Source organism: Rhopalosiphum maidis, chromosome 1 (genome assembly GCF_003676215.2).
Source record: "Rhopalosiphum maidis isolate BTI-1 chromosome 1, ASM367621v3, whole genome shotgun sequence".
NCBI lineage: Eukaryota > Metazoa > Arthropoda > Insecta > Hemiptera > Aphididae > Rhopalosiphum > Rhopalosiphum maidis.
In genome coordinates, this window is record NC_040877.1 from 35627709 (window position 1) to 35642841 (window position 15133).

General features: G+C 28.2%; 1 protein-coding gene across 15 annotated transcripts in view; it reads right to left on the reverse strand.

Moving 5' to 3' along the window:
• LOC113550476 (dystonin) overlaps positions 1–15133 on the reverse strand; it is a 74359-nt gene that overhangs the window by 33425 nt on the left and 25801 nt on the right. For 10 of the 15 annotated variants that reach the window (XM_026952324.1, XM_026952336.1, XM_026952326.1 and 7 more), the window contains 6 exons: positions 9549–9610; positions 6394–6411; positions 6229–6273; positions 5817–5906; positions 5032–5109; positions 4877–4969 (listed from right to left, as the gene is read on the reverse strand). In XM_026952324.1, coding sequence (XP_026808125.1) covers positions 4877–4969; positions 5032–5109; positions 5817–5906; positions 6229–6273; positions 6394–6411; positions 9549–9610 — 386 coding nt within the window. Of the gene's footprint in view, positions 1–1669; positions 2316–4876; positions 4970–5031; positions 5110–5816; positions 5907–6228; positions 6274–6393; positions 6412–9548; positions 9611–15133 lie in introns of those variants that run through there. The other 5 variants (XM_026952337.1, XM_026952338.1, XM_026952329.1 and 2 more) reach the window with 2 other exon arrangements.

The following is a 15133-nucleotide window of genomic DNA, read 5'->3' on the forward strand; positions in this document are numbered from 1 at the left end:
CACGGTACAAGAAATAACATGTAAATAATAGCGCAAAATAATATAAGTAGCTTTATCATGTTTGTCTCGTTCTGTTTTTGATACAAATTTTTATCGGCCTGCACGGATAAAATACCGAAAAAGCACAATTAAGCATTTATTCCTATGTATTGGAGCACTTCTTCATTAACAAACGTTACGTTCACTTCGAAACAAATAGTTCGTTCACCTTATTCTTGTTTCCGGTACGCGTCCACTCAAACAGACTGCATATGTGAGAGAAAATGTATATCCTAATATATTGAATAAGCTAATTCAACAATTTAATACCGATTTTTTAAACATTAATAAAATAATATAAATGGACCCTATATAGTAACCACTCATCTGTGTCATTTCTGACTGTATAAAAAAAATACAATGCCCTATGATAAACGGGTGGTACAAATGGTACAATAAATTAAAATACACAAGTTGTACATTTTATGGACTCTTGTCGTCTGTTACAAACCAAACATGAAAAAAAAATACTTGCTAGTTTATCAAAGGTAGTGGTTATCTTAGGTAAACAAATATATTAGTGATTAAAAGAAATTATGTCATAATAAACTAAACATAAATAATACAATTTAAATACTTGTAAAATAATTAAACTTAAAAAAAATCATTAAACAAATATAAATTATGTATGAAACTTACATATAAACCAGCTAATAACATATTATTACGACAAAATTTAATTTTAAAATATTAAAATCCAACTATGAGTTGATGACTTTTAAAATTCCTGCAGATTAAAACTTTTGATGCGAGGTATTGATTTAAGAGTGCAACACACAATTTCACACACGAAAACACTATATTATATATATTACGGACTTCGATGGAAGATGAAAATTAATCAGCTGTACAGAGGTGTATCTATTATTGGAAAAAAATGATGTACAAGCACAATTTAATATGAAATCGCCTAACGAAATATTTAAAAATAAGCGTTATAGAGGTTTCCGTCATGTGGAGAGGGTGAATCCATAAATAGAGGTTTACTGTAATAAGTAATAACTGAATTAGGATTTACTCCACGTCCAATATAATATATAGTTGCGTACATCATGTATATATGGTGCGTGTACGGTGCGTGTATGAGGTTAAGTACTTTACAACTATAAACATAATACGTCGAACACAGTATCAATTGTGTATATAGATATTTTGTGTATCTATAATTTGTAAACCACTTTCATTCGAAAACGGATTGGCCTTATCTATGCATAATAAGAAAGCAGAAAAATAAAAAATATATTATTCAATAAAACAAAACATGAGTCCTATATGATAATATATTATATGTAATTATCGACATTGACAAGAATTTTTAAGATAAAAAAAATGTCAGGTCCTAAGCGAGTTTATCTTTTTCTGCGATAAACACTCGAATTAATTAGACATCCTTAAACGCTGCACACGAAAAAGCCATTCAAACCAATTTCTTACAAATACGCGGAAAACGGCCGAGAATGTTTCGATCATTTCGATTTCAAATTATTTCCGTTTGTAGAAAAACTTTAAAACAGAAAACAACCATCATGACAGGATAAATCATAATATATACATGATATACAAGCCTGCCGAACATATTATTATAACATATGGGTGCGAGACATATGGTGTGCATGATTCGTGAGACTACCTTGGCCTTCTTGGTTTTGATGACCTGGTGGTGGTGTCTGGACGAGGTCCTCTTAGACTCCTCATACGGCTGGTCGGAAACCATCATCTGTCCAGTTTTCATCATGCTCTCGGTGGCCGACATCTCGACGCCGCGCGTCAGCACTGTGGTTTTGCGTAAGACGCGAGTGGTGACCGAGTGCCTACCAACTTCCGGCCGCTTGTCCACCTTTTGCGACTCGTGATTGGACCCGGTCACCTCGGTGGACAAGTGCCGTTTCGTATACACGGCCTGCAGGTCGCGCACATCATCGTCGCCCTCTCGGGTGCCCTGCATAAATAGGCGGCTACCACCCGGCCGGCCGGCCACCCCTGACGACGATGACACCTCCTTGGAGGCTTTGGTGAACCGGTACATAATACCGTCAGCGTTTCGATCTCTATCGATCTTGATGTATTTGGTGTTCGAGTCAATTGCTCTTCGCGCGCATAGCGGCGCACGATACGTTTCCGAATATCGTTTTTTTTTATTTCATCCGTCAAATTCGTTATGTTTGTGTGTAGTACGATGATGTTGTATGTATAAGAAAATGTCGTGTACATACGACAAGTTCGGGACGATAGCAACAGCGAAACCGTTACTGAACAACGATGAACAACGACGACGATAAACTGCACGCGCGACACGGCCGGTGCACAAGAGATAACTGAACCGTGTTAAGCCGTCGGGGGCCGGGCCGGTGTTGCAGCAGAAAGGCAATACGTGAATGAGTAGGAGGACGAGGAGGAACGCGCGCACAGGTATACAGGTACACTATACTACGAAGTGTTGTCGCGGCTGTGGCGTGCGTAGAGGGGAACAACAACGACTGTGTATGGTACCTGCTCGCAATAATAATAATAATAAAAAAGCGCACTTCAAGGTTATAACCACGCATACGCACCGCCACCGCACCCGATCGCCAGGGAGAGAGGGGCCCATTGAATAATATTGCGAGAGACGCGATACGCATACGCACGAGACTTTTCTCCGCGGAGTAGAGATTACGCGGTTTCATTGAAAAAACAACGATTGCCCAACGCAATTGACCAGGCTGCAGGACTCGATCGTCAGTCGTATGTATATGTAGGCCCCCTCGAAACCACCAACAGCCGTCGCAGATGGTGTACCTGAGTATTATGATATTATTGTAGGTAATGTAATGTGTTACGATAACAACGCCTGGCGCCCACGGATGTTGAGCCCACGCTCGACCTGGCCAAAAATCTCATCGCCGCGTATACGGCGTGCACCACATATCCATATAAAGAGCGCTCGGCCAGGTGCGTTCGGATCCTTGGGTCGCCGGGGACCTTGGGCGAGCCATAACGTAGGAGTCACCTGCCCGGCGGACGCTGGAGGAGGCCGCGGATTACATAAACACCGTTGTGCACAACATAACTAAATTATGGGTATACGCACCAGCGCAGACGGAGGCGGAAAATCAGGGTTAAAACCGGATATAATGACGACAAAAATAGATTTTCGCAATCACTCGCAGTCCGAGAGCTTTCCACCGGTTCCTATGCCTTTTATACTTATTAAACACATTAAAAATGTTTCCGGGAAATCACGACGACGTCAATATTACACATACCTATATTATATAAAAAGGTACAGTAATGGAATATACATTAAAATATACGGATAATACGATGTAACGTGATGACACGCGCCGCCACCGTTATAATTCACAACGACAATATTCATGATGTACGTTATTATTATTACGAGCAACGCCTCTATTCGTGATATGATTTACAAAACAAAAATTATACCGTTCCTCCGTTCGAATAGGTACTCTCATTGTCTTGGACATTTAGAACGCACAATATACCGTAGCTAATACTAATACGCAAATGCATTGACCAAAATATAATAATTTAACGCATTTCAATAAGCTTTATTGAAAAATTATTGTCACCACGTGGAGGGTATAATTTTAACTGGTGTACCAAAAACATACAAACAAATCCTATACGCATATAAGTACAATTATTATGAGTAAAACAAATTAATTAACCTTGGTTTTTAAAAGAAAAAATATGTTTTTTTAAAGGACAATATTAATATTATAAATTATTTATTATAACTTACTATATACTTATCATTTAGTGGTAGTTTGTATTATTAAACAATGATGATAGAACCATTATCTGTTCAGACTTTTTACATTTATACTAACATTTCAAACGAAAAAACTTTAATTTAAATTTATTATAAAATAATATATAATGCACCATATTAATAATTAAAAATACATACTTTCAATCGAAGATATGTTTTTACAATAAAAAGCTAAAAAAAAATATAGAAAAATAAACTTATTTATAATTATTACTATAATAATATAATTATAGAACACTGAAAATTAATACTCAAATATAAGTAAAAAAGTGTAAAAAATTAAAAGAAGTTAAGTTAATAATTAACTATTTACCTGTTTTACAACTTATAATTTATTATTTTTTGTTTTACATGATAAAAACATTCTAATTATTTAAAAAAAATTGTTGAGGTAACTACTATTACATTACTGTTTTTATAGTTGCCTATCTAACTCCCAATATAAAATCTCTAGAAAATATCTATCATAGAATATACTCAACAAATGTTTATATAATTTTTAATACTTGATTACACAAAATTATATTGAGATACCTATTAGATTTTCAAATAAAAGCTGATAAAATTAATTCACTATTTGGAGGTTATTAAGATACATCAGGAATATGATAAATAATTATTAACATACCCATTGCTATTTATTGTATTCTTAAACAATTGAATTAAACGCGCTGTTTACTTGGAAAATCGACATAATTAGAAAGCATATTTTAAAAGGAAATATTTAAAATATTATTTTAACAAAACTAAATATATATTTATTAACAAACAAGAAATCACAAAATTATAAGTAGGTACGTCATATTATTATATAGTCTTTTTTAATATATTCTAGTTGTAACATACTTTTAAATTATGTATTTTTATGTTTTGAATTGTTGAAAACGTAAAAACTAGCAATAAATACTATACTTGTATAGGCCATGATCAACCACACATGATTTTCAGGTGCGCCCTGTGTTTAGTTCTATCACACGTGACCAGCGTTGTGTAACAATTTATATGATATGGCTATCCGAACATAAATACTCATACCCCGCAATAAACGTTAATGATACTAACCTGGAAATGAAGTATGATGGTCCATATGAGACCCAGCGTGAGTTTTGGGTTGCCATCTACAATATCTTCGGCCCGAATGTTCACCAGTTTGATCTAAAAACAAACACAAATTAATATAACTTACAACTGTTTGTTATAAAAGTAGAATTATTAACCTTTTTGAAACGCAAGTATTCCAGTGCCATCTGAACATTTTGTAACATATGAAATCTGAGTTTTCCTCTTTCTCTTGGCTGAAAACGAATTCGGAAACCATTATTATTAATATTTATAGAATATTTAGAGTACAAATTAACTTGTTTTTGTCAATCTATTAAATATACGATTTACAATGATTAAGAAAAGATAAACAATACAATATATTCATTGAAACACAACAATAATAGGCACAATTTAATGGACTTTTTTTTACAATTTGTATTACACAATTTTCCCCAGCAAAACAAAGACAAGGATGTATTTCAGGCCTTGGCGCATCACTTTATACGGAATATCAAGTTCTAAGTAGCTGCTGGCCGTAATTATCATTGTCCGGTTTGCCGGGAACACCTTTCTTGGATGTAATAGCATTTTCCTTCAATTAGGTTTTTACAACTCTACTATATAATAGTACTAGCCTACCCCTTAAATTATAAAATACAAAAGATAACAATTAAAAACGACAGAATTGTCGAAACCGCCCACAAAAAATATCGTGTTGAGGTACTATCAAAAGTTTTCGATTACTCAAAACATCGATTATTATGGCCTAATGATCATCTGACACGTTACAAATCCCATCAAGGCACACCCCAAAAACCTTGAAAGTAATTTTTCTAATAACATATAAAATACTATCCAATACATGAAAAACATTTATCTTTTTCTAAAAAACAATACCTTCATATGTGTATAATTTTGTAACGAATTGTCTATATTTTTAATATTATTTATTGCTTACCAGTTGATCTCCGGATAAAACTTCGAGTAATGATATCAAGTTCAAGCCGTCTTGCAAATCGATGAATAAGTCTCCAACGTGACGGTTTGCCTGTAAAACCAAATAATTTATTGTTAAACACTCACATTTCATACATGCATTTACCTGTTATTATTAAAGCATCAACAATCAACATATTTTATAAAAATAACTACAGCTCCACAAATTAATACAATATACACAATTATGTAAATAGATTTTAAAAAATCAGAAAAACGTGATATAGAGACTACTAAACACATTGAATGCAGTAACAAAAAATATATAAACTTTCTACACACACAAAATCACACAACCTATAGGTTAAAGTAATAATACTTCTAAATTCACTCAAAAGAAAATATTTGAAAACGTTCAACTTAAGAAAACTTACACAAGAACAACTAGAATTAGAACACGCCTGCAAACAAGTGTATGTCTGAAACATACAATTTACTCATTTACTTTTAAAATAAATAACGAGAAAAATGAACGAAATTCCGATCGTGTCAAATTAAAACGTGACTTATGATTATTATTTTTTTCTAAATAATCCTACCTTCGAGTATTTCCAATGCTGCTTTCATATATTCAGGGAAAATGAAAAAAAAATATAAAAATAACTTATATAAACAAGTATTTATCAATACAGCAACATAAAAATTAATATTATATATTGTAATACGTATCACCCCCTAAAAAGATTCTATTTATTTACGGTTGTTTATAAATATTGGATAATAATTGATTAATAATAATACGAAACCGTAATAATACTCAAGAAGGTTTACTCTCTATAAAATATAATGTATTGCAATTTAAGGTTAGTATTTATTTTAATATTGTTGAAAGATAAAATACATTTTGTTTTTGATAACGGAAGTAATATATACCCACCATATGCCAATCCTTAAAACATATTTTTGCCAAACCAAAATATATTATTCAAAATGAATAATATAATATTTAAATATTTCCGTTTTGTGTTGGTGGATACATCATTAACTAGTACGAAAAAATCAGTTGGCGTTGATATTTTTTAGGTACCTAATATGTTATTTATACCTTGACCCAAAACTTATAAATTAATAACGAAAAATAATAAGCATATGCACAATAAGATCAAAAATAAATAAATAAATAAATAAATAGAATCATTGTTGTATTTACAAATAAATTCATTTATTTATGTGAACATTTACTAAAACAATAGGTACCCAACTTTATGCCTTCATAATTTCACATATATATTATTTTTATTAGAAACATATATTTAAATGTTATTCAATAAAAAATATTGTTGTATACATTTAAAATTAATAGTTAAAGTAAATTTATTCTTAACTAAATTTGATGTAAATTAATTTTTGGGATTATATGAACATTTATATTTGTAGAATATAACAAAAAAAAAATTTTAAATGTATTTCAAGTACGAAAAAAAAATAATTTAGTTTCAAGTTAAATACTTAACGGACAAAACTCTAGTCATAAATAAAAGTATAAACAAGCTAGTATAAGAATGCAATAAAAACAATTACGGTATAGAGAACATCACCCTCTAAATTATTTATGAATATACATCATAAGATGTATTGTAATATCTAAACCCTTTAAAATATAACAGGTTTAAAAAAGTTAGCGCGAGCAACAATTATATTTTTTATTTTATATTTGCATGTACAGACTTATGTGGTTTTAAGATTTTTAACGACATTTTCGACATACAGAGCATGTAACATCAAAATAAAATATTCATCCATAAATATTGGATAAATCATACAAAAATAATTATAAAGAATTTTTATAGGAGTATTATTTGCGAATTTCACGGGCATCAGAATTCTATCTCTTAGTATATAACTAAATTTTACTGATATTTTAAAAGCTAACAGATATTGTCTCTTTCTAATAAATAAATTATACAAACTATCAACAAAAAAAAAAATTGTTCTTTATTTACATTATAATATATATTTTTTAAATATTTTAACGAATATATGTACCAAAGATACAAAAATGACATATCGTTTGCGCCATCATTTTTAGGCCATAAGCGCAAAAGATAAAAAAAAAATAAAGAAATATTGTAAGCACCAATTATAATATTTTATGTAAGTGTTTTAAAATATTTCAAAATTTTAATAATCAATATAGTAAAATATAAATAAAAATATAATTTTGATAAATTGGTTGATTTTTTAACCATATTTATTCAATTTATCAAAATATTTAAAATTTTTGATATCCGATAAAATATCAAATTAACAGCGACACGAATGTATCTAGAATTTTGGCACTTTTGTAACGATGCGATTTTTTTTCTTATCTTGTTTTGGCCTATACTCCTATGTCTTCCATCGGAAATTACGTAAGGAATGCTATTTTTAGTGTATGATGCTGATAACTTTTTCACAATACCCCTACATTAGGGACTTGAAAAATTATTTTTAATACATGAATATATTAAAAAAAATAATTTATATCATTATAAGTTATAACAATAAATATTATAACATTTTTAAATATAACAATAATAAAAGGTTAATACACTTTTTTTGAAAGAGAAAGAAAACAAGTTTTCTTTTGTGTCTTAGCATTAAATAATTTTCCCTCCCCTCTTTTAAAATTTAGTCAAAATCACTACTTCATGGAAGTGATAATTTAGAGTCAAAACTTCAATCAATTATAAATCAAATATATTTAAAAAAAATATTTTTTACATCATAAAAGTTTATTTATATGTAACTAAACTAACATAATATCCTCAGTTATTTGTATAATATATTATCTATTTTACAGTAAGTTATCATTACTATAATTGAACAGTTCATATTAAAAAAAGAAAAATATAAATATTGGATTCGAAATTCATAACATAATGATGAGTATGTGGTATGGTATCACAGTAAATTATACACTAAATTAATGTTAAAACTATCTTGTAGGGTCGTATACAAAAGCGCTTACTGTTTTTAAAATGTGTTCATATTCAAAATGTAATCAACACATTATTTTAAGATATCGATATAATAAAAAAAACATCATCATACAAAAATATTGATTTTATTATTTGTAAAATAAATTCTTGTTGTAAAACTATATATTGAGTTATATGACAGTTACAATTTTAAGTAACAGAAGAAATTGTGAAATAACTTAAAAATATATCACCCAAAACCGTATTATAAGCAATAAAACGTGAGACTTTTTCTTAAATGTTAAACTACAATTATATTTAAAATATAAAATATGTTGTTTTTGTACATAGATATATTTTATTGCTTAAAAAACTTCCAGGCTCAACTAAACATAACAGAGTGACTAGGTAATAAAATTATTTATACGTTAACCAGTATAAACATTTACGCATGTTTGTTTTGTTCAATGATAAGACTCTTTTGTGAACAAAAACGATGCAATTCACTATTCAAATAATGGGAATGTATAATATTTTGTTCTCGACACGTGCATAACTATTAATAGGTATCTATAATGACTATTGACTATACCATCATCTTAAAAATTTAAGACCAAAGTTTAAGGATTTTAAGTATAACATAATTATTTTTATTAACATTCGACTTATTTGTGTTCATATTATATATGTTATTAACATTGAGTATATATTAATTATACTAATATATAATATATAAATATTATGATACGTATACGTATAATACTAAATAGTAAAATGTATAATATATTACTCACTTTTTTCAAATGTTTGTTTACCCATTTTGTAAACGTTTTCTTCTGTATGGCGTCTCTTTCATCTGAAAATAAAAGCAAAATTTTAAAGTAAACATAATATAAAGGACTATTTTTCCGGTTAAAAACATATTTCCCATATTATAGTTTACACAAGTAAATCATTTATTATTAATATATGACCTATATAGACATATAGTTATAATATATAACTCACATGTATAATGTACTGATATATTATTATATAAGTACTTAGTACCTACACACTAGTTTTACAAAAAACTTCATCTAGAATACACTTATTAGTTATTATAATACAAATAGATTTACGTAAAACTACACAAATTACGACATATCTAAATTTTAAAATGTATAACAACAACAGTTCAGTTTATACCCAATATAACAATATTCATTAGACATGCAATACCGTGTAATTACTGTATCTGGGAGCGTTCCGGCTACACGTAATCGAATAATTTACAAGAATTTATTTATCGCTTTTGCGAAACACTTCGAATTTTTTCTTCGACCTATTTGGAATATTTTACGCCTTTGGGCTTTCATTTAGCGTTACACTAAAATTCAAATTTAGTATATTTAAATTTTATGACCGTTCTTGTCAAAATTGAAATAGCTACCTAATAATAATTAATATATTATAAACTCGTAGATAGCATACAATATGTTAGATAATATTTACAAAAACACATTATGGTAATTTATTTAGACACAAAGTCAATACTAATTTCTTATTTATTTTATTTTTGAAACAAACCAAATTAATTCTAACTGTTCTATTACATATGTCATTGTACATATTATGGTGTTTACATTGTCATATTCAATAATTCAATGCACACATAGATATTTTTAAAACTGTAATGAATAGAATTTACTTATTCCATTTAATAAATCCATTACATAGAAAAAATGCCTACATAATATCAATAATATTATTATTATGTATATATTATATATTTATGGTTAAAACACTTAAAATTTAGTGCGCGCGATGTCTCCGCCTTCTAAGTTGACACAAATTAACATAATATGAAATTATCATAAATTTTAAAGGTAAGAAAAGTATTATCAGTGTTCAATAGTCGTTTTTTTAAATAAAAAAAAATGTTAGAATATTATGAAAACAAGAAGAATTTGTTACTTGTAACTTAATAACGTTTTAAAATAATCGTAATTCAATCGCTTAAAAATTAAAATATATCCCAAAAAAAGCAACGGAGATTACAGATAATTGTTTTACCTTTAAATCTGATAATATAGCTTTATTTATGATTATTTATAAAAAAAACTATCAACATAAAATGTATTCAGATGGATAATAATTTATCTTGTTGTTTGTTTGTAATACGGAGAGAACATACGTGGACATCACGTACTCTTAGTAATTTTATATTCAATATTGTCAGACAGGTGTAGATCCAGAATATAAATACGAGGAGAAACAATCGCTCCTTGGCCCTTTTGAATCCACGCCTGTTATCAGACAATCATGTTAAATTCTACATTTTAATAAACTGTATGCAATAAAATGCAAAAAAAAAAAATTGTTTTCAAAAAATATATAAATAATGATTCTTTTATAAATTATAAAAGTTCAACAAAAACTTTCTGGTGAATATTTTTAAATACAAAAATGACACATCCGACTCAACTAGAGACAATTAAATTTAATAAATGGTTATATGGTACACTTTTTAGATTGGCAGACAGTCAAGTAAGTATATGAAATGGAATAATTCTAATTTAAATCATAATTTGGCGTTGAGACTACCTAACTGATATACATTTTTATGTCAAAATCATATATTTTGAGAGTTGTAGAAACTTAATTTTGATGGATTTATTGAGCAAAAATAATGATATAAAAATCTATATATTTTATAAAATTATACGAGTATATAGATTATTTTGTGTTAAAAGAAACTTTTATTTTTAATCGTTTACACTCTTAAGTATAAACACAATAATTAAACTAATGTATTAAATATAATTTTTTAAGATTTAAATTAAAAACCATGAAATAATAACTCAATTTATTTTAAATACAAAATATAAGTACCATTTTAGTCCATTACATTTATTGCAAATGTTATTCCATAAGTTTCACTTATGAAAAATGGTATTTCTCAGACTTCAGATTCATTGGAAATAAGTGAAAAAAAAAAAATAAACGTATTTTTACAAAAAGTCTCTTAACACATTTAAACTTTAATTAAAAATATGTAATAGTAGGAAGGTACCTATAAGATTAATTTAATAGTCGCGTTTTATAAAGAATATTTTTAGAATTTTTATATAGCCGTAAAGAAAACCATTAATTTTAAATATTTAAATAAAAATGTACCACACATTGAATAACAATACATTTTAATGCTAAAATAATTAAAAGATTTTAATATAATTGTGTTTGTGTGTGCATTTCCAAATCAGGCATAAATATAAATATATATATATAATATAATGAATCAAACGTTCTTGAGAAGGCAGTAAAATAATCAGTGAGCCTACGCAAAAAGTATGCCAAACGTAATATCATGTATAATTAATTAATTATTTATACGTTATCGTATAAAAATAAATGCTTTAAAACGATTGCGCAATAATACCATACGTTTAACAAAGTAACAATAAGACTATGGCATTTGAAAGACGTAATTTAAATAATAATAAAAAAGAAATTGAGTTGTTTGTTTAATTTATATATACCTACATAGTTTTAATTTGAAAACAATAGTGGACGCTCGAGAATTAGGGTGGTCCTATGTATATTATATAATAACTATTGATTATATCTGTGTATACGAATTAACCTGTATATTTTTTTTTCATCACGTTTTCACTAATTCATAGTAATCGTTTAAAACACTAACCTATACAGAAAAAAATAAATTTTTTATTATTTTTTCAAATGAAATATAACAAAAACACAATTGAATGATTCCAGAACTAAATAAAACGACACGTTTTTACAGTGTATAAATTTTCAGATACCGGAACGGGACAATATATTTAATGTTATTGATGTTCATTGATATTCAACTATGATCCGATACAGTAAAAATAAAATATTCAATATCATAATATATTAAAATTTTATATACTTATTAGTTATTATACTCTTGCAATAAATACCATGCTGATATCGTAATAATATTGTTACATAAAGCCTGTGTAGCGGACGACGTCGCAGACATTTTTCAAACGCATTCTCCTCTGTCGGATATAAGTTAAGAAAATTGTCTATAACAATTTCACCTCGGAGAAAAACAAAAGATCTGAGGTAAGGAAAACCAACAACAGCAAAACCTGACAACCTGAGGTCGAGCTCTCATTGTCGGTACACATAGCACGACTCATATAATCTATAAATACATATTCATACAAGTGTACGATAAATTTTCTAATTAGCACAGTGGCTGCTGTGGATCATAATACCTGTTCATTGTACGTCATAATATTATATACAGAGTGATCTATTTCACCAGCAACACTAATTAGTAATTGCTTCAACCAACCCGTGTGATTTCGAGAGAAAACACGTTTTACACGAAAAACTTATACATCATTAACCTCACATAATAAATTAAATATTGTAATACGAAACAAAGAATAAAAAAACAAAAATTATTTTTTGAAAATTAAAACACTTAGTGTAGCACCCTGTATGAAACTCATAATAATGTAATGAACGAAAGATCTATCGAGGTGTAAGCAACTACCGACAGTATATATAGCAATATATAAGCCCTCAGGGATGGGGGGGGAGGCAGTAAATCGACCTTTCCAAGTATTTGAACACGTATGACTAATTATGTACATATAATAAATAATAATATAATAATGTGTATTATATATTTATTTGTTACGCTGTCGCGGGGTCGCGTCATCGTCACCTCCGGCGATACAACAGCAACCATAGGTTCTCGATGATAAAGTGGAAGCAATATTTTATAGAACTTGCCTTTCTGGTTTTTTGGAGATCTGCTGATAATATATTGAGTCTCAATGCTTATGAGTTACGAATAAAGGTTTAAATTATTGTAAAAAATTGAATCCACAATATATTTTGTATGTTATCGTTTTGGAAGAGGTCGTGAGACGAATATAATTTATTTTTTAACAATAATGAGCTTTTATTGTCCGTGTTTACTTCTATAAAGTTATAGAAAAAAATTAATAATAATAATCTTGTTTAAAAATATACATATGTATTATAAAGTGTATATATGTACAACCTGTACACAATCTTTCGTAAATCGTATTATTATAAACATTGGTATAGAGCTTGTCCCTACGAAAAGAATTTCTGTAGACGCCTATATGGCAGCTGAACGCATTCAGGACGACTTTTATAGTGCTGCCGACATCGTATAACATACATATTATTATATACGAGACTTCTGCACGTACATGCGTGCGCGTGCAATGCATGTATACATAATATAATAATACAACATAATAGTAATAATATCGCGGTTGACGTAACCGTTTACCTGGTATTTTAAGCAGCTACCAGTCACCATGATGATTCAACGCGCCTAACTACGAACCCGGTTCACTCGTGTAGTGTATTTAATATCGTCTAATTAGCAGATCATTGAGTAGAAAAAAACTCGATATAGATAGATTAAATAATATATAAAACGATAATTATTTACGTCGTAAGTCATCATATTTCTCTAGGTCAGTATCCCAAGGCCACAAATAAAATAATAATGAATTTGGAGTAATCGAACTATAAAACTTTCCGGACCGGAAACTATGTAAAAAGGCCAAACGAGAGCAATGTGTTGACTAGACTCTCGTAAGAAATACATTGATCTCCATTGCTTTTATTAATTTTTCTTTCTGTAATATGGTTGATTTTTAGTGTAATAATTACCAAAAATAAAAGCAAATTATACTAGCACAACACACGCTAATAAATCCATTCAATTTTATTCTAAATGAAAGTTTTAACGAATAACCAGAATATTTATTAAATAATTTAATTTAAAAATGTTCAATAAATAATACCACAAATGGAATTGTAAAACTAAATTTTAAATTATAAACAATTACACGATATTAGAGTTGTAAGTCCCATTAATTTTACATTTTTTATACGCAGTAAATTTTGTTTATATTTATTATTTTTTTATAACGAGTATTTTATTTGGTTTATTTTTATTTTAAAGAACGCGTTTAAAAAAAATGCATGTCACACAACAATATTTTTACTAATATATTAATTAAAAATGTACAATTAAATAATTAATACAGAACTAAGTCAAATTAAAATAAAGAATACCTTGTATTAAAATGCATTCATAATACATATGCGGTTATATTATATGTATATATAGTTATATTATAATAAATATTCGACCCACAAATATTCAATAGGTATCTTAAATAATAAATTTAATAAAACTTAATATAATTGTGTATATACGATGGACTATAGAATATAGACAATACCTTATAAATAACATTAATAGATTTATAAATTAACCAATGTTATTATTACCGAGTTATCAATTTATATACTAATATATTTAATTGACAACGCTATTTTATCAATT